The 19,051-nt window shown below is 44.7% G+C and overlaps 1 protein-coding gene across 4 annotated transcripts in view; it reads right to left on the reverse strand.

Annotated features, from left to right (window-relative positions):
* IPPK (inositol-pentakisphosphate 2-kinase) overlaps positions 1-19,051 on the reverse strand; it is a 96,696-nt gene that overhangs the window by 23,130 nt on the left and 54,515 nt on the right. For all 4 annotated transcript variants that reach the window (XM_074958209.1, XM_074958207.1, XM_074958210.1 and 1 more), the window contains one exon: positions 14,463-14,529. In XM_074958209.1, the coding sequence (XP_074814310.1) occupies positions 14,463-14,529 (67 nt within the window). The remainder of the gene's footprint in view (positions 1-14,462; positions 14,530-19,051) is intronic.

Raw genomic sequence — 19,051 nt, forward strand, 5'->3', positions numbered from 1 at the left:
TGCTTAGCCACCCTGACAGTTAGGAAGTTTTTCCTAATGTCCAACCGAAACCTCCCTTGCTGCTATTTAAACCCATTGCTTCTTGTCCTATCCTCAGAGGTTAAGAACAACAATTCTTCTCCCTCCTCCTTGTAACAACCTTTCATGTACTTGAAAACTGTTATGTCCCCTCTCAGTCCTCTCTTTTTCAGACTAAACAAACCCAATTTTTAAAATCTTCCCTCATAGGTCACGTTTTCTAGCCCTTTAATCATTTTTGTTGCTCTTCTCTGGACTGTAATTCCCTGGGTTGTCCTTATTTCCCTTTTATAGATGGGCACTATATTTGTCATTTTCCAATATTCTGGAATCTCTCATCTTCCATGACTTTTCAAAGATAATCCTAATGGCTCAGATGTCTCCCTCAGTCAGCTTCTTGAGTATTCTAGGATGCATTTCATCAGGCCCTGGTGACCTGAAGACATCTAACTTGTTTAAGTAATTTTTAGCTGCTTGTTTTCCTATTTTAGCCTCTGATCCTACCTCATTTTCACAGACATTCACTATGTTAGACGGCCAATCACCACCAACCTTCTTGGTGAAAACCGAAACAAAGATGTCATTAAGCACCTCTGCCATTTTCATATTTTGTGTTATTATTTTTCCCCCCTCGTTGAGTAACGGGTCTACCCTGTCCTTGGTCTTCCTCTTGCCTCTAATGTATCTGTAGAATCTTTTCTTGGTACCCTTTATGTCTGTAGCTAGTTTGATCTCGTTTTGAGACTTGGCCTTTCTAATTTTGTCCCCACATACTTGTGTTATTTGTTTATATTCATCCTTTGTAATTTGACCTAGTTTCCACTTTTTGTAGGACTCTTTTTGATTTTTAGATCATTGAAGATCTCCTGGTTAAGCAAGGATGGTCTCTTGCCATACTTCCTATCTTTCCTACGCAGTGTTTATTAATTATCTCTTTGGTGCTCACTAAATGCAGCATCCCTACTAGTGTATAGCGATTAATAGAAATACAGGGCTTGAACAGCTGAATTTTCTTGAGCACTAGGCATCATTTCTAAATTTTCTCAATAGAAGGATATTCTCCCACACTTCTCTTAATTATTGAAGAATCTAACAGCATGACATATTGTAACAGAACAGTTACAGAAGTTAACAAGAAAGGACACTTTCGGAGGGAGCACTACTGAAGAAAGAGGGGACTAGACACTGATCCCAACATTCATAATAGAATACAACTGCACTCTTGGGAGCATCCAGCTTATTCAGTTTTATTTCTAAATCACCACAGATTACATGGAAACAAAAACCTAATCCTTCATAAATTGCCTAATATTATTATTTCCATGTAATCAGTATATTCATTCCTATCACCAACCTTTTCAAACACGGGCGGTGCTTCTAAAGTGAAGCCACGCACAATTGTTTTCCAAAATGAGAATGGTCATATCTTAATAAACCACCACATAGTTCCTGTTTCAGAAACAGTCTCCAATTCCTGTTTGAAGGCTGTTCTGGGAGTCATGACACCAGGCCCAGAGCATAGCTTACTTACATAAAGTGTAATGGAATTTTAACTAATCATCTCTTCCCATCCCACCCCAGACACACACTCGTCAGTCCCTAGGACTCTGGCCCATTACGTCTCTCAGAGATGGATTCTTAGTGGAGAAGGGAAAACACTGCAGTTATGGGTGTTAATTATTTAACTCTCGGACCTGCCTTTATACTGACAGCACATACTTTCTGGAAAAAGAAAAATGGAGAAAGAGGGAAATGAGACAGAATTTTACCACACCAGAAGAGCTTCCTAAATTCAGAAAGTGAGGTTCAGTGTATAAACAGTAGTTAGTAGAAATGATGATTTCTTTGTTACATGTTTACATGAAATCCAGCTTCTTCCTCACTTGTCTCTGAGGGTATAGATAAGAAAATTGCTTTAGAGGGGTGATCAATAAATACTCAAGTCATGGGTACAAAAAAAACCAAACAGGGCTGTTCCAAAGCCACTAAAATTATTACAGGGGCTGATGAAATGCTGATTCTTCCACCAAACCTAACTCCATGTTGAGTACTAAGTACACAATTGCCATGTAGTTCCTCAGGCTTTTTTATACTGGAAGGATAAATCGAAACTGGTCAGCTCAAAATTAAGTCACTATCAATGGGACATGCCCCATCATTGTACTACCAATGTTTTGCAGTTTCACAGGATGTAGACCTAGTGGCACCACTCAGACAGAGCAAAGGTATTTTACCACTTGTCTACTGAGTTTTACTCCTGGGGGAATTCTGCACCACTGCACATGCGCAGAATGTACGTCCTCTGCAGATTTCTTTGCTTCCCCACAGAAAAATGACTGACAGGAAAGGAAAGGGAAGCCACAAGAGCGGTCATGCGACCCTCCCCGGCAGTATGTTTCGGATGCCCAGGGCAGCCAGCAGAGAGTTTAACCACTATGGGGCATGGGGCGGGGTTGGAGAAGACCTGGTCCCAACCGTGTACCAGGCTCAGCTGCTAGCCCTAGCTGAGCTGGGGAGGACAGAACTTCCTCTTCCCCTGCATGGCAGCAGGGCTGGTTCAGACCCACCCCCAGATTTCTCCCAGAGCTGCAAACTACAAACTCCCCCCCCACCCGACCCATCACTCCTCAGCTGCAGGGGGAGGGATCCCTGTACAGAAAGCTGCTCCCCCATCCACCCAACCCCCGTGCATCCAGACCTCTTCATACCCAGACCCTCCCACTGATCCTCACCCCCCCCACACACTCAGAACCCCCCCCAGTGAGCCCCACTCCCCCTGCACCTGGACCACCTCGACAAGATACTCGCACCCAGGGCCGGCTCCAGATACCAGCTTTCCAAGCAGGTGCTTGGGGCACCATGTAGAATAGGGCGGCAGTCCGTGTCTCGCAGCAGCAATTTGGTGGCAGCTGTTGCGGCAGCAGCAATTCCGCGGTGACTGCTTGTGGCAGCAAAATTGGTAGAGCTGCTCCTGTCCCCACCCCACCAAGCCCCAGACGCACCTGGATACTAATCCCAGAACACAGTACCCCAGCATCTGGACGCCAAGCCCCCCGAACCTTCCACACCCAGACCCCTCCACCAAGCTCTATTCCCCCTCACCCAGACCCCGCCCCCCTGCTGCACCCCAACCACTTTCACCTGGACCCCCCTGTAGAGTCCCACTACCACTGCACCCAGAAACCCCAACAAGCCCTTGTGCATGCAGATGCCTCCCACACCCGGATCCCCCACTGACCCACCCACACCCAGATTGCCCACACAGAACCCTCTCAACCCACACCTGGATCCCTCCACACTTGGATCCTGCCTTGCTGAACCTGCCCGTCCACACCTGATGCACCAGGCATGGAGGGGGGTGTTTCTGAGGCAGGCCCAGTCCTTGCACTGTGCCATGGTTGTATGCAGCATCACCACTGAGTCCATGTCCAGGGTGGGGGGAGCTGCACAGTGATTTCCCACCTCTGTGCAGCCAGTGGCCTGTGCTCCCCAAAGCCATGCTGGAGCCTCCACATTTATTTGCGCAGAATTTAAATTTTTTGGCACAGAATTTTTAATTTTTTGGTGCAGAACACCCTCAGGAGTAACTGATTAGATGTTATAGTGGTTAAAACTAGGGCTGTCAAGCGATTAATAAAATTTCGATTAACTGCACTGTTAAACAATAATAAAGTACAATCTATTTAAATATTTCTGGATGTTTTGTACAATTGCAAATATTGATTTCAATTACAACACAGAACACAAAGTGTACAGTGCTCACTTTCTATTTATTTATTACAAATACTTGCACCAGAGTGGATAAAAATCAATTTTTTAAAAAATCAGTTTTTATTTAAAGAAGATTTTTTTTGATAAAATGCTTTTTCAGGAAAAAACCTATCAAAAAATCGTTTTAATTAAGATACATTATAGCTCAAAGAGATCTCATCATGGAATAGGGTTTATAAATTCTATAGTATGAAACAATATATTCATGTAATGTTTAAGAAAAGTTTTGTAAATGAGTTCCAGTAGTTCATGGATTAGGGACCCAATCTGATGGGGCTCCAGGGGCTTCTGTATAGATTATTTAGGTTAATCTTTCTATCTACCTAATGGGACTCAGTGCTCAGTCTAGAAGATACCATCAGAGATGCTTAGTTTTGCAGTTTTCTCAAACTGAGGATTTGTGTCTCCAGAGATAACATGCTTGTTAACAGTAAAAATGTTTTTAAATAAATATAGAGGTGAGAAACAACAGACCTCAACTCTATTGTCCCTCTGCAAATTTCTGTACACACAATCAGTCCCTTACCTCTCTCTAAAAGTGCAAAGTTTCAAAAAGTTCAATGAATAGAAGATGGTTGGGGGCGGAATAGATCTGGACAAGGAGAAGAAGCCTGGAGATAAACGTGAGAAAGGAGGAACAGGTAGTAGAAACAAAAGTGAAACTGTTTGAGCAGCATATTCCAGAAGTCTTGAGATCTTTCTGAGTATAGCCTTCATTGATAACAGACCTAAAAGCGGCAATTCTTCAACAAAAAAAACTGCGAAAAACAGACTCCAACATGAAGCTGCAGAACTGGAATTAATTTGCAAACTGGATACCATCAGATTAAGCCTGAAGAGAGTTTGGGAGTGGTTGGGTCATTCCAAAACCTAAACTTAATTTCCCCAATACTAATTTCTCCCTACTGTTACTCACACCTTCTTGTCAACTGTCTGTAATGGGCCACTCTCTTACCACTTCAAAAGTTATTTTTCCCCTACTTGGTATCCTGCTGTTAATTGATTTATCTCGTTAGACTGACCTCACACTTGGTAAAGCAACCCCCCATCCTTTCATGTATTTGTACCTGCTCCTGTATTTTCACTCCATGCATCTGATAAAGCTGGTTCTAACCCATGAAAGCCTATGCCCAAATAAACATGTTAGTCTTTAAGGTGCCACAAGGACTCCTTGTTATTTTTGCTGATACAGACTAACATGGCTACCACTCTGAAACCTTCATTGATTTGAGATCTACCATATCATTCTCTAGAAGGGAAAACCTATAATGGCAGCACGCCGTAAAAGAGACCCAGTTTGGGTTTCAGCTATCTCTGAGTTGTGACGAATATCTATTAAGGTTATAACAACCAACAAGAACGCACTTTTATGTAGAAATACATTATTAAATAGAGTCTGACTAGTGATTTAAATCAAATTCACCCTGATTTGCACTGTAAAAAAACAAAAAATAGTATATTTCAATCCACCTAATACAAGTACTGTAGTGCAATCTCTTCATAATGAAAGTTGAACTTACAAATGTAGAATGATGTACAAAAAATAACTGCATTCAAAAACAAAATGTAAAACTTTAGAACCTACAAGTCCACACAGTCCCATTTCAGCCAATTGCTCAGACAAACAATATCGGTTACAATTTGCAGGATATAATGCTGCCCACATCTTGTTTAAAATGTCACCTGAAAGTGAGAACAGGCATCCACATGGTACTGTTGTAGACAGCATTGCAAGATATGTACGTTCCAGATGCGCTAAAGATTCATATGTCCCTTCATGCTTCAACCACCACTCCAGAAGACATGCGTCCATGCTGACGACGGGCTCTGCTCGATAACAATCCAAAGCAGAGTAGAACAACGCATGTTCATTTTCATCATCATGAGTCAGTCAGTTGCCACCAGCAGAAGATTGATTTTCTTTTTTGGTGGTTCGAGTTCTGTAGTTTCCACATGAGAGCACTGCTCTTTTAAGACATCTGAAAGCATGCTCCACACCTCGTCCCTCTCAGATTGTGGAAGGCACGTCAGATTCTTAAATCTTGGGTCGAGTGCTGTAGCTATCTTTAGAAATCTCACATTGGTACCTTCTTTGCGTTTTGTCAAATCTGCTGTGAAAGTATTCTTAAAACGAACATGTGCTGGGTCATCATCCGAGACTGCTATAACATGAAATATATGGCAGAATGTGGGTAAAACAGAGCAGGAGACATACAATTCTCCCCAAGGAGTTCAGTCACAAATTTAATTAACACATTTTTTTAACAAGCATCAGCATGGAAGCATGTCGTCTGGAATGGTGACCAAAACATGAAGGGGCATATGAATGTTTCACTTATCTGGCACGTAAATACCTTGCAAAGCCAGCTACAAAATTGCCATGTGAATGCTTGTTTTCACTTTCAGGTAACATTGTAAAGAATAAGCAGTCAGCAGTATCTCCCGTAAATATAAACAAACTTGTTTGTCTTTGCAATTGGCGGAACAAGAAGTAGGACTGAGTGGACCTGTAAGCTCTAAAGTTTTACATTGTTTTATTTTTGAATGGTGATACATAAAAAAAATTTTTAAAAATCTACATTTGTAAGTTACACTTTCACAATAAAGAGATTGCACTACAGTACTTGTGTGAGGTGAATTGAAAAATATTTCTTTTATCATTTTTACAGTGTAAATAGTTGTAATAAAAATAATATAAAGGGAGCACTGTACACTTTGTATTCTCTGTTGTAATACAAATCAATATATTTGAAAATGGAGAAAAACGTCCAAAAATATTTAATAAATGTCTATTGGTATTCTCTTATTTAACAGTGCGATTAATCGCAATAAATTTTTAATTGCAGTTAATTTTTTTGAGTTAATCGTGCGAGTTAACTGCAATTAATGGACAGCCCAAGTTAAAACATCTCTTCGCAATTGCTGCCAGATTAGTGGAGATAGATTTGTAGTAAATTTGGAAAGAAAACAGAGAAAAATCTAGACCAGTTATACAAAAGGATATTCCCAGCAAGAAACGTCCTTGGAATTTAACATTCCTGCCAATAGATTAATACCATTACTAACAAATGTATTTTACTACTCAGATTATGCAGATCTCAGTTTCAGAAGTACTGTCTTCATACCCCAGTCAAGTACATACTGTTTGTCCAGGAATAATGTAATAGAATCATAGGACTGGAAGGGACCTTGAGAGGCCATCTAGTCCATTCCCCTGAACTCATGGCAGGACTAAATATTATCTAGACCAGAGGTGGGCAAACTTTTTGGCCTGAGGGCCAGATCTGGGTGCGGAAATTGTATGCAGGGCCATGAATGTAGGGCTGGGTCAGGGAGATGGGGTGCAGAAGGGAGTGCAGGGTGTGGGAGGTGGTGCGGTGTGCAGAAAGGGGCTCAGGGCAAGGGGTTGGGGTGCAGGCTCTGGCCCAGCGCTGCTTACCTCAAGCAGCTCCGGGGTGGCAGCGGGGCTAAGGCAGGGTCTCTGCCTGCCGTGGCCCCAATCCCGGAGGGAGGAGGAAGGGGCAGGCAGCTCTATCACCCACTGCCCTCGCCTGTGGATACCACTCCCGAAGCTCCCATTGGCCATGGTTCCCCGTTCCTGGCCAATGAGAGCTGCGGGGGGGTGGTGCCTGCAGGCGAGGCCAGCGTATGGAACCCTCTACCCTCCCCCCGCAGGGCCGCTGTGCCGGCTGCTTCCGGGAGCGGCAAAGAGCCAGGGCAGGCAGGAAGTCTGCCTCAGCCCCGCTGCGCCATGGGGCTGGCAATCCCGCGGGCCAGACTGACAGCCCTGATGGGCTGAATCCAGCCCGTGGGCTATAGTTTGCCCTCCCCTGATCTAGACCATCCCTGACAGGTGTTTGTCTAACCTGCTCTTCAAAATCTCCAATGATAGAGATTCCATAGCCTCCCTAAACAATTTATTCCAGTGCTTACCCACCCTGACCATTAGGAAGCTTTTCCTAATGCCCAACCATGCTAATGTCTTATCCGTGCAAAAGACTGAACTATTACTTAGTCTGCAAAGTAAATGTGATGGAGATGTTGTAGACCGCATGGATCCCACTGTGTGTACAAGAGTCTCCTGTGTGCAAGATCTAAATCTTTTCAGTAGTCACATCCACTGGGGAAAAGAGCCTCCTTGTGCTCCTATGTGAGGGCACAAAGTGCAGCCACTGACCCCCTCTGTCATTCCCTTGCAATCTGCAACTGGGAGGACTCAGAAAAATGGGGAGAGGGGGCAAGTTGTGGAATCCACACTAACTACAGTCAAAGAACCACAGTTCTTGTAGGGATGGATCTCACTGCAGGTGACGGGAAAGCAGTCTTTTCACTGGATGGTGGGAATGAGGAGTTTCAGCTTCATTAGTCAAATAATGAATGAAGCACTGATCTCCCAAATGTGGCATCTGATCTAGTTGCTAAGTCTAGAGCATGATGTTCAATTACGATCATTGGGTGGGTCCACTTTGCTGCCTTGCGGATCTCAGGCACTGTACACTCCTGAAGCAGGCTGAAGATGCTGTCTGTGCTCTGGAGGAGATAATCACAACATTCAGAAGGAGATAATTCCCCAGCTATCAGATAAAATGGAAATACAGGTGATCCATTTAGGGAATCTGTGACTAGATGGCCTGGCTTTTTGAAGGGTCAGATTATGGTTACGAAAAGGTGAGGAGACTAACTAAAAGGCTTGATCTTGTCAATGTAATAGAGTAAGGCTCTGGAGACATGCAGTGTAAGTCATTTCTTTTCCCTCCTGTGGAGTTTTGGGAAGAAGACAGAGGGAGATTGACTGGGTCAGGTGGAATTCTGCAACCACCATTTATGGTGGAACTTGAAATGTGATCGCAGCATAACTGACTGTCTCTGAAAGAATTTATAGGGAGGTCCAACCACAAGAGCTTGGAGTTCACTGACCCACCTTGCCAAGGTGACAGTAACCAGAAAGAACATTGCACAGGTACAACGCATTCTGTCAAGTAAGAGAACTGAGAAAAATGAGCACAACTCGTCAATATTGCTGTGAGGTGGACCTTGGAAGCTGGCCACTAGATCAGCATGTTTCAAGGATCCTCAGTATCAGGGCCTCTTCTGGACATTGATTGTGTTGCACTGTCTATATGAAGAACCTTTCCTATTTTAAGGAACACGTCTCTCCTATGGATGGCTTTCTGCTCTGGGAAACTGCTCCTAACAGATTCATGAAATTCTTAGGAGTAGTGCTCAACCAACCACCATTCAATCTTTCAGGTGCAATGACTGCAGGTCTAGGTGCAGTATCTGACCACAATTCTGGAATATTATGTTCAGACAGGCTGAGAAATGGTTGGGAGGCCAAATCTGCAATAGGTCTGACAGACGTAACTATCCTCAACCAGTAAAAAGGATTACGGTGGCCTAGGATGTCACCCTCGGGCCTAGGAGGAGGGGGAGGAAACTGTGGAATGACATATAAAAGAAGTCTGAGTGCACTGTAGCAGGAATGCCTTTGGCAACAAACCCAGGCTCATGCCTCCTCTGAAGGAAATCCTGGGCATTTGGTGGCGAAAAGGTCTATTGTGGGAATCCCCCATTGACAGAATATTGGCCCTACGATGCAGTTTTGCAGTGACCACTAGTGGTTGGTTACTAAATGCCTGCTGAAGAAGTATGCCAGGCTGTTGCTGACTCCCGGAAGGCGCAGAGCCTATGGGGTTATTCTATGTTGATGACACCACATCAATAGCTTGATTGCTTCCTGGCAGGGGGGTGATGAACCAATTCCTACCAGCTTGTCTATGTAGCTCATTGCAGATGTATTGTCTGTCAATATCTCCATCATGGAGTTCCATAGGATGGGTAGGAGTGCCACATAAGCCAGTATCACGGGCCTGAGCTCCAGGATGTTTATGTGGAGATTCAAGATGTCCTGGGATAAGGTGCCTTGCATCTGCAAGTGGTTCAGATTGGGTCCCCACCCAGTTCCTAATACATCCATGAAGAATGTCATTGTCAGAGAGAGTACAGAGAATCAAATTTCCTTTCAGGCATTCTTGAAGTATAACCACCAACTAGATTCCTGTTTGAGCTGGGACTGTGACCCTCTTGTTCATGTGGTGTCAGGACCTCAGCTGAAGTTATAGGAGCCACAGGTGAAGCTGGACAAACAGCATCACATATATACATACCAACATGTAGCCTAGTAGTCCTGGGATAAGTACCATCTTAACTAGACTTGAGTTTGGGTAATTTATTATCCACTGGACTGGAACACATCCTCTGGGAGACAGACTTTTGCCAGCTGAGAGCTGATCGTAGTCCCTGTGAATTCTATCATCTGTAATGGATTGAGATTTTCTCTTAGTTCACAAGGAAGCTTAAGTGGGTGAACAATGAGAGCACATACTGGAGAGCTGTTGTGGTCTCCTTCTGGGACTTGCCTCCGATCAGCCAATCATCTAAGTATGGACAGACATGGATGCCCTGTCTCTGAATGTGCTGCTACCACTGTTAGACATTTCATGAAGACTCTTGGTGCTGTAAGGAGTCTGAATGGCAGTAATGTGTACTGGTAATGGTTAGACCCAATGTGAATCTGTAGTACTTCCTGAGATCAGGAAGCATGGCTACATGGAAGCATGGATTTGCAAGCCGAGAACCATGAACCAGTCTTTAGCCTGAAGAGATGGAAAGATTGAGGCCAACATTACCATCCACAAACTGAGATGGCATATATACTTGTTGAGTTCCCTCAGCTCTAGGAGAGGATGAAGCTCCCGCGACTCCCTTTCTTTTTGGGATAAAGAATGGGGAATAGAGGTAGATATGTCCTAGTGATGATGAGAAGGAATAGATTTCCTGTGAGGGCAGCACTGAGATTATGGCACTCTCAGTACCAGGGTTGGAAGTTCAAATACTCAGTCTGCGAGGGACAGCTGAGGTTGTGCCACCCCCGTACAGGAGCATCTGACCATCAGAAATCAATCCAGATGGGTTGAGTTCCTTTTATTGAAGTTTCGTACAGCTAGTAGAGAATTCTGAATAATTTAGCTGTAACTAAAGAATAGCAGGTCAGACACTTACTAGGTTCTGTCTTGCTGCCATAGGCAGTAGGAGTGATCAAATGGGCGAATGAGGGGGCAGAAAGGACATGTGCTGTCCTGGTGGATATAACCATCCAAAATACTACTATCTCACATGCATGTTGCTCACGTGCACCTATAGGGGGATTCACACTGATATCACGTTTCCAAACTAAGCAGTAAATTCCGAAAGAAGCCCTCTCCAAAGCAGTAGAAACTCCCTGAAGTCCAGGCTGACAGGCCACACAAAACAGCAGCAGCAAAAAGGTGGCCTTCTTAACCTATGAGGATAGGACAAGAAGCAATGGGCTTAAATTGCAGCAAGGGAAGTTTAGGTTGGACATTAGGAAAAACTTCCTGTCAGGGTGGTTAAGCACTGGAATAAATTGCTTAGGGAGGTTGTTGAATCTCCACCATTCGAGATTTTTAAGAGCAGGTTAGAGAAACACCTGTCAGGGATAGTCTAGATCAGTGGTCACCAACCAGTCGATCACGATCGACTGGTCAATCCTAGAGGATCTCCCAATCGATTGCGATTTCCGGTGGTGCAGTGTGGCTGCCGCTAAGGCAGACTCCCTGCCTACCACAGCCCTACGCCACTCCCGGAAGTGGCCAGCACAGACCTGCAGCCTTGGGGGCAGGGATCTCCCTCTGCATGCTGCTCCTGCCTGCAAGCATTGCCCCCATAGCCTTGGCCAGAAAAGCTGTGGGGGCGGTGCTTGCAGAGAGGGGCAGCGCATGGAGCCTGGGGCCCTCCACTGCCCCCCCTAGGGGCCGCAAGGGCACACTGGATCCTTCCAGGAGCAGTGTGGGGCCAGGATAGGCAAGGACCCTGCCTTAGTCTTGCTGCGCCCGCTGCCGACCAGGAGCCGCTGGTGGTAAGTGCTGCCCAGCGGAAGGCCACACCCCAACTCTTATCCCTGAGCCCCCTTCCCGAAGCCAGCACTCCATACCCCCTCCTGCACCCCAGCCCAGAGCCAGCAACCCATACCCCCTCCTGCACTCCAACACTCCACCCCAGCCCAAAGCCCCCTCCTAGAGCCAGCACCCTGTACCCCCTCCTGCACCCCAAAACGCTGTCCCAGCCCAGAGCCCCCTCCCAGAGCCCGCACCCTGCACTCCCTCCTGCACCCCATCCCCTGCCCCAGGCTCAGCCCAGAGCCCCCTCCCACACTGCAAACCCCTTGGCCCCAGCACAGAGCCCGCACTCCCTCACGAACCCCAACCCCCTGCCTCAGCCCAGTGAAAATGAGTGAGGGTGGGGGAATGGGGGGATGGAGTGAGCGGGGCAGGGCTTTGGGGAAGGAGTGGGGTAGATCCTGGGTTGCCCTTAGATTCAAAAAGTGATCTTCAGCGTAAAAAGGTTGGAGACCACTGGTCTAGAATAGATAATACTTAGTCCTGTCGAGAGTGTAGTGGACTGGACTAGATGACCTCTCGAGGTCCCTTCAAGTCCTATGATTCTTCCAATTGACAGCACAGCCACTGAAATACAGCTTTCAACAAAAACACTACAAAAAGGGGAAGGATGACAAAGGAGTAAATTCTACAAACATTAGCTTAATTACTCTAATCTACTGAACAAACACTAAATTGTTTGAAGGTTTGTTGCAAGCAGAAAAAAAGAAAATACTGGTGGAATAACATGTGCAGGCTCCATTTCAAGGAAAAATACACAATCAGAAGAAAACTGAAGTAAACTTGAGTACATTAAAATGCATCAGAACACAAAAAAGTCAGCAATGGAGATATTGCTAGTCAAGCAGATGTTGCATACTCAGCTGGGATGGGTGAGAGTCAAAAACAAGCCTTGTATGTCCAAGGTAACATATTGTCTTTCTGCCTGGCTTTAATACGAAGGACATGTGAGTAGAAATCTCATGCCAAATGACACTGACCCATAAATCTCAAGTATCAGTAATTCCCACCTAAATTAGGTGGTCTTTTCAGAAAGATATAGTGTATGAAAAAACCTATAAAGCCATTGAGGTTTGATTGGAAATATTTCCCTGCTAAAAACAAAACTGCTGTCCCAACTTGAACGTGACCTCATCAAGCTGTCATACAACCATAGCATGTGACAGTGTCTTATAACTAAGAATCAGCGCTTGTCTTCACTACCAGGGAGCTCGATGCTGCTGCAATCGATGCAGATGGTGTCAATTTAGTGGGTCTAGTGAAAACCCGCTACGTCGACGGCAGAGTGCTCTCCGGTTGACTTTGGTACTCCAGCTCCCCGAGAAGAGTAAGGTAAGTCTACTGGAGAGCATCAAAGACGACACTGGGATAAGTCAACCTAAGCTACGACTACTCCAGCTATGTTATTCACGTAGCTGGAGTAGCGTAACTTAGATCAACTTACCCAATAGTGAAGACAAGCCCTCAGTATCAGTCAGTGCAAGAATAGGAACTCTGAAGAAAATTCTGAGAGCTCTGAGTGTGAGGCACCCCCTTAGAAATGAGAGGGTTAGGTCCCATCATCCTGGCTAAATTCCAATTCTAGTAACTAATGCAGCCTACCATCATTTCTCCTGTAATTTCAGTTAAATTATTCATTTCCCAGGCTAGTTAATACTGTTGTGTAGTATTACTGGCACTGTTGAACTGTGCTCTGTATTCCACCCCAGTGGTGGATCTATTTCAGCAACGTAGTACAGAGAGTCCTGTACTTAATCTGTAAAGCAATTCCAGTTCTTCTAGATTAAAGGCACCATAAAGTACGTCTTATCTTCCTAGACTTTAGTACCAGATCATTCCCCAGGGGACTGCACTAGTCAAAACCCATGAATTTGTTCAACTAACCACCCAAGAGCCTAAGAGTAATCGGTGAGAAGAGAGATATCTTTTGAATTTTCCCCTGTACGGATTAGAATATGACATATGATGAGTTTTCCAGGAAAATCTACTTCACAAGTGTCATACTATTTCATTGTGTAAACAAGGAAGCTGAACAACACTTATGATTCCGTTTTCATGCAGACTATAGGTAAAGGGTTCAAAACCCAAGCTTCTTAGTAAACGAATGCCAAGTTATGGGTGACAATGGATACAAGTCAACTTCCACATTCTGGTTTATTTTACATAAAATACTTTTTCACTAGTAAAAGCAAAAACACAAATACGTAAGATATTATCAATGTCTAGCCTCAAATGAAAGTACTGAAAACAAACATCTACTCGCAATTTTTGAAACTGACCAATTCCAATGCACAGTTACCTTTAAACGTCCAAGTTTTTTTTAATTCCATTACAAAAATGGAGAACGGGTTTTCTGTTCCCTTTACTATTTGTAAAGGTCTTTTTAGCAAAGAAAACAACCTGACTACACAAAGTGCTTACAAATGTACAAGTTAAACAAAAACAATTTCTTCCTCCTGTTTCTTTCATGCATAGTAATTTAGTTGCAATAGATACAACATTTTCACACAGTCTGATTTTCAAGTGGACTGTGTCCCTTTAAGGACTAGGCAACAGCAATGATTAAATGATATTGTAACTTATCAAAAAACTTTTATTTATCAGATTTTAGAAATAAATTTTTTTCTTGTGCAATTTAACTGAACATTTTATAGTTGAATGCAAGAATCTTAATTATAGCAATGGGATCCTTACCTGGCCTCTCAGACTGGATCTTTAAACAAAGCTGTTTTACAAAGTCCAAAGGTAGCTGAACAACTTCCTAAAACACAAATATTTAATATTTTAACAGACAGCTTCTTTTAAAAGGAAATATCTTAAAATAAAATGTTACCTGGTAATACACAAAAATACATAAAATTTTGGAGGGTGTCAACAAAGTGGGCCAAAAAGTTACATAAGATCAACTGAACTGCCGTGAAAACAAGCCATTTATTTGGTTGAGAGTTTTGTTTGTTATTCGACCCTATAAAACAGTACAAGTTTCATCTTACTCCGCGTGTCTGAGGAGACCAGATAATCAATACCATATCCTGTCATGAGACACAGAAAAAGCCCTTCGCCAGTTTGTCAGTTTCGTGCAACTACAGGAACATTATGCATTTTCTGAAAGTAACAAAATCAGTTTGTCTTTGTACTTATAAACTTATATTTATAAACTGGTAAAGTCCTTGTATTTAAGGATTTAACACAGCAACCAAATAGAGCCCAGCAACTTCTAGACTGAAGTGTAAGTAGATCTGATCTCCTCACTCATGGAAGCAACTCATTTATCAAAGAATTGAAATAAGGAGGTAACAGATTACAAGTCTAAAAATATGAGGCTCTCCCAGGATAAGTTCATCAGCCAGAAAAAGAGCAAAAAGAAGCCAGACATTTTGAAGGTTAACCATCCTTCCCTAGAAAGAGAGGGCAGGGCTGGGTGAAGAAGAGACCCCTTCCTCCAACATGCCACACTGCAGTGACATGGGAAACAGGCTGGGCAGCCCATGCTTACAAAACAATTTTGAAGTCAAAGACGATAGATTAAGTAATGATGTATCACTGGGGCAGGCAGGGTTCCATTCATAATTGCATTATCTCAATTATAATAAAAAAAGAGGAGGTTACTCACCCTGTGCAGTAGCTGACGTTCTTCCAGATGAGTGTCCCTGTGGGTGGCTCCACTTCAGGTCAAGGTGCATCCCAGCGCCTTCGATCGGAGATTTCTGCAGCAGTACCCCTACGGGCTGTGCACGCGCTGTGCCTGCCTCTTGAGCTGTCAGTGTTCTAATAGCGCGTGCACGGCCCGGGCTCCTCAGTTCCTTCTCTACAACTGAGTGTGCTACAAATTCCAAAGTAGAGGGGAGGAGGGCGGGGAGTGGAGCACTCACAGGGACACTCATCTCAAAGAACATCAGTTACTGCACAGAGTGAGTAACCTCCTCTTCTTTGAAAGATGTTCCTGGGGGTGCTCCACTTCAGGTGACTGAAAAGCAGTATCCCTTAGGATGGTTGGGACTTCGAATGAGGCAAGAAGGCTGTTGACAAGACAGCTCTACCCAATCTGGTGTCAGATGCTGCAGTGTGGATGACAGTGTAGTGATTAGCTAAGGTAAGGTTTGATGCCCAGGTAGCTAGCTGCCTTGCATATGTCAGACAGTAGGACATTACGGAGAAAGGCTGTGGATATGGAAACAGCTCTGGTAGAGTGTGTTCTAACTGACGTAGGAGATTGTATTTGCCTGAGTTGGTAACAAAGGCGTATACAGTCAGCAATCCATTTGGAAAGTCTCTGTGTAGCGATAGCATTTCCTTGTGAGCGCTGAGTAGTAGAGACAAAAAGTCTGGAGGTTTTCCTAAATGGTTTTGTCCTATTAGGTAAAAGGATAATGCTCTGAACATCAAGAGTGTGCATTGTCGTTTCAAAGGCATTAGCATGAGGTATTGGGAAAAAATGTTGGAATGGGTATAGGTTCATTGAGGTGAAAGGAACAGTATCATAGGTAAGAACCTTGGATACGTGCGGAGTGTGACCTTATTGCGGAAGAACATGGTATACGGAGGGTCCGCCATAAGCGCTCCCATTTCTCCTACTCGTCTGGCAGATGTGATTGCTATGAAGAAGGCGGTCTTCATGGATAGATGGAGAAGGGAGCAGGTAGCCATCGGTTCAAATGGTGTTGCCATCAGAGCTTTGAGGACTAGGTGTAAATCCCAAGGTGAAGCAGGTGGTTTCACATCCGGGTATAACGTCTGGATGCCCTTCAGGAACCTTTTGGTGATTGGATGGGCAAAGACAGCTACGTTGTCAACCTTATGGCAGAAGGCAGCGATTGCCGCAAGGTGGACCGTGAGTGAGCTCGTAGAGAGGCCAGATGTTTTAAGGTATAACAGGTAATCCAGTATCAGTGGGAGTGAAGCAGAAAACTGGAGAGGTCTGTTTACCAGCGCACCAAGATGTGAACCATTTCTATTTATGCAGGTAGGTAGTGTCGCGTGTTGTATGTTCTGCTGTGTAGCAAGACAGTGCATACTTGGTCTGAACATGTTAACTCCACATTAGAGAATCATTGGTCAGCCAGGCCCTCAGGTGGAGATGTATGTCGGGGTGAAATAATTGTCCCCTGCATTGTGATAGGAGGTTGCTGAGTGGCGGAAGAGGAATGGGTGGCTTGACCGACATGCGCAGGAGAAAGGGGTACCACGGTTGTCTGGGCCATGCTGGGGCTATGAGAATGATGTTGGCTCTGTCTGTTCGTATCTTCTGAATTACTCTGTGCAATAGAAGCATTGGTGGGAACGCGTATATGAGTCTCAGTCCAAGGGAGCATAAAGGGGTCCCCCCGTGAGGGTTTCCCCAGGCCTGCTCTGGAGCAGAATGTCGGGCACTTTTTGTTTGTTGCTGTGGTGAACAGATCCAGTTGGGGATAACCTCAGGTCTGGAAAATGTTGGAAAGAACGATGCCATTGAGTTCCCACTCATGCTGTAAGGGGAACGATCGGCTGAGCTCATCTGCAATGGTATTCTGAGAACCTGGCAGGTATGAGGCGGAGAGATGGATGTTGTGTTGAAGGCACCAGTTCCAAAGTTTTACCACCTCTGTGCAAAGGGAGTGTGATCAGGCTCCCCCCGTCTGACATAAAACATGCATATGATGTTGTCGGTCATGATTCGAATTTGGTGGTTTTGGATGACGGGAAGGAAATGGAGGCAGGCATTGCGTACAGCCTTGGAGCTCTAGCAAATTTATGTGAAGCCTGCTTTCTGAAGTGGCCCACAGACCCTGAGTGGTGAGGTGGCTGATGCGTGCTCCCCATCTTGTGAGGGATGCATCTGTGGTGATGGTAATTGAAAGGGGATCTTGTTGGAAGGGAATCCTGGGTGCAGAGGTTGATGGGAGAGGTCCACCAGAGGAGTGAGTCCTTGACTTTCTGTGGCATAGTTAGTAACCTGTTTAGTCTGTGCTTGTTTGGTTTTATACTGTGGCTAGCCAACCCTGAAGGCATTGCATGTATAGGCGAGTATTTGCAACCACAAATGTGCAAGTGGCCATATGTCCTAAGAGCTGTAGGGAGTCTCGGACTGTAGTCTGGCACTTATCTGGGTAATAAGGATGCCCATTGTGTGGAAACTGTCCTAGGGGAGAGATGCAAGAGCAGTGGTGGAATCAAGGTGGGCACTTTGTTGGGTAGGTTGTAAGGTAGATTGGTTTTTGTTTATTTGCAGGCCCAAGGTGTGGAAGCAGTGAAGGGTTGCACGAGTTGCGTGGTTCGCTTCTAACTGAGTGGGAGACTTGAGGAGACAATCGTCCAGGTAAGGAAATGAGAGGATTCCTTTTTTCTCTGAGATGTGCTATTACAACTGTTAGCACCTTGGAGAAGACACATGGTGCAGTGGAAAGGCCAAAAGGGAGGACCTTGTACTGGTAGTGTTGCGCTCCCACACCAAACCTGAGGAAACGATGAGCAGGGTGGACAGAGACATAGAAATACGCATCTTGGAGGTCGAGGGTTGAAAACCAATCTCCTTGCTCCAGCATCAGAATGATCAATGGGAGAGTAACCATCCAGAATTTCTGTTTCTTGATGAACTTGTTCAAATGTTGAAGATCGAGGATCAGGCACCAACCACCGCTTTTCTTTTCCATCAAGAAGTAGTGGGAGGAAAACCCTTTCCCTCTGGGTTAAGGGGGTACTTCCTCTATTGCTCCTAGATGTTGTACCTCCTCACAGAGCAATTGCTTGTGAGAGGGGTCCCTGAAGAGGGACGGGGTGAGAGGGTGGGTGGGAGGTAAGGAGAGGAAGGGGATGGCATAACCCAATCTGATAATTTCCAGGACCCATCTGTCTGTAGTGATGGTTTGCCAGTTGGCCAGGAATGGACGCAAATGGTTTCCAAAAAAATGGTTGGTTGGAGTTGGGGCTGGAGAGGGTGTGAGGTTTTCTATACCCTCGACCAACACCTCAAATTTATTTATTTGGGTTAGGAGGGTGGGTCACCGTTGTTTGCAGAGGGCAACGTCGTTGGTTCCTGAGCTTATGTCTTTGTTGTTGTTGCGTATCATATTGTCCGAAAGGTGGATGTTGCGCAAAGGTATGATAATGCGGTCATTGGTATGGCTGATATCTATATTGTCTCTTCTTTGAGGCAGGTGTTTGGATGCCTAAGAATCAAAGAGTGGCACGGGAATCCTTCATGGAGTGAAGGACCCCATTGGTTGTAGCGGCGAAGAGCTTGTCTCCATCGAAAGGGAGATCTTTGACCATATTCTGTATCTCCTTCGGAAAGGAGGAAGAAACAA

The sequence above is a fragment of the Natator depressus genome, chromosome 7, assembly GCF_965152275.1.
Source record: "Natator depressus isolate rNatDep1 chromosome 7, rNatDep2.hap1, whole genome shotgun sequence".
In the NCBI taxonomy this organism is placed as follows: Eukaryota; Metazoa; Chordata; order Testudines; family Cheloniidae; genus Natator; species Natator depressus.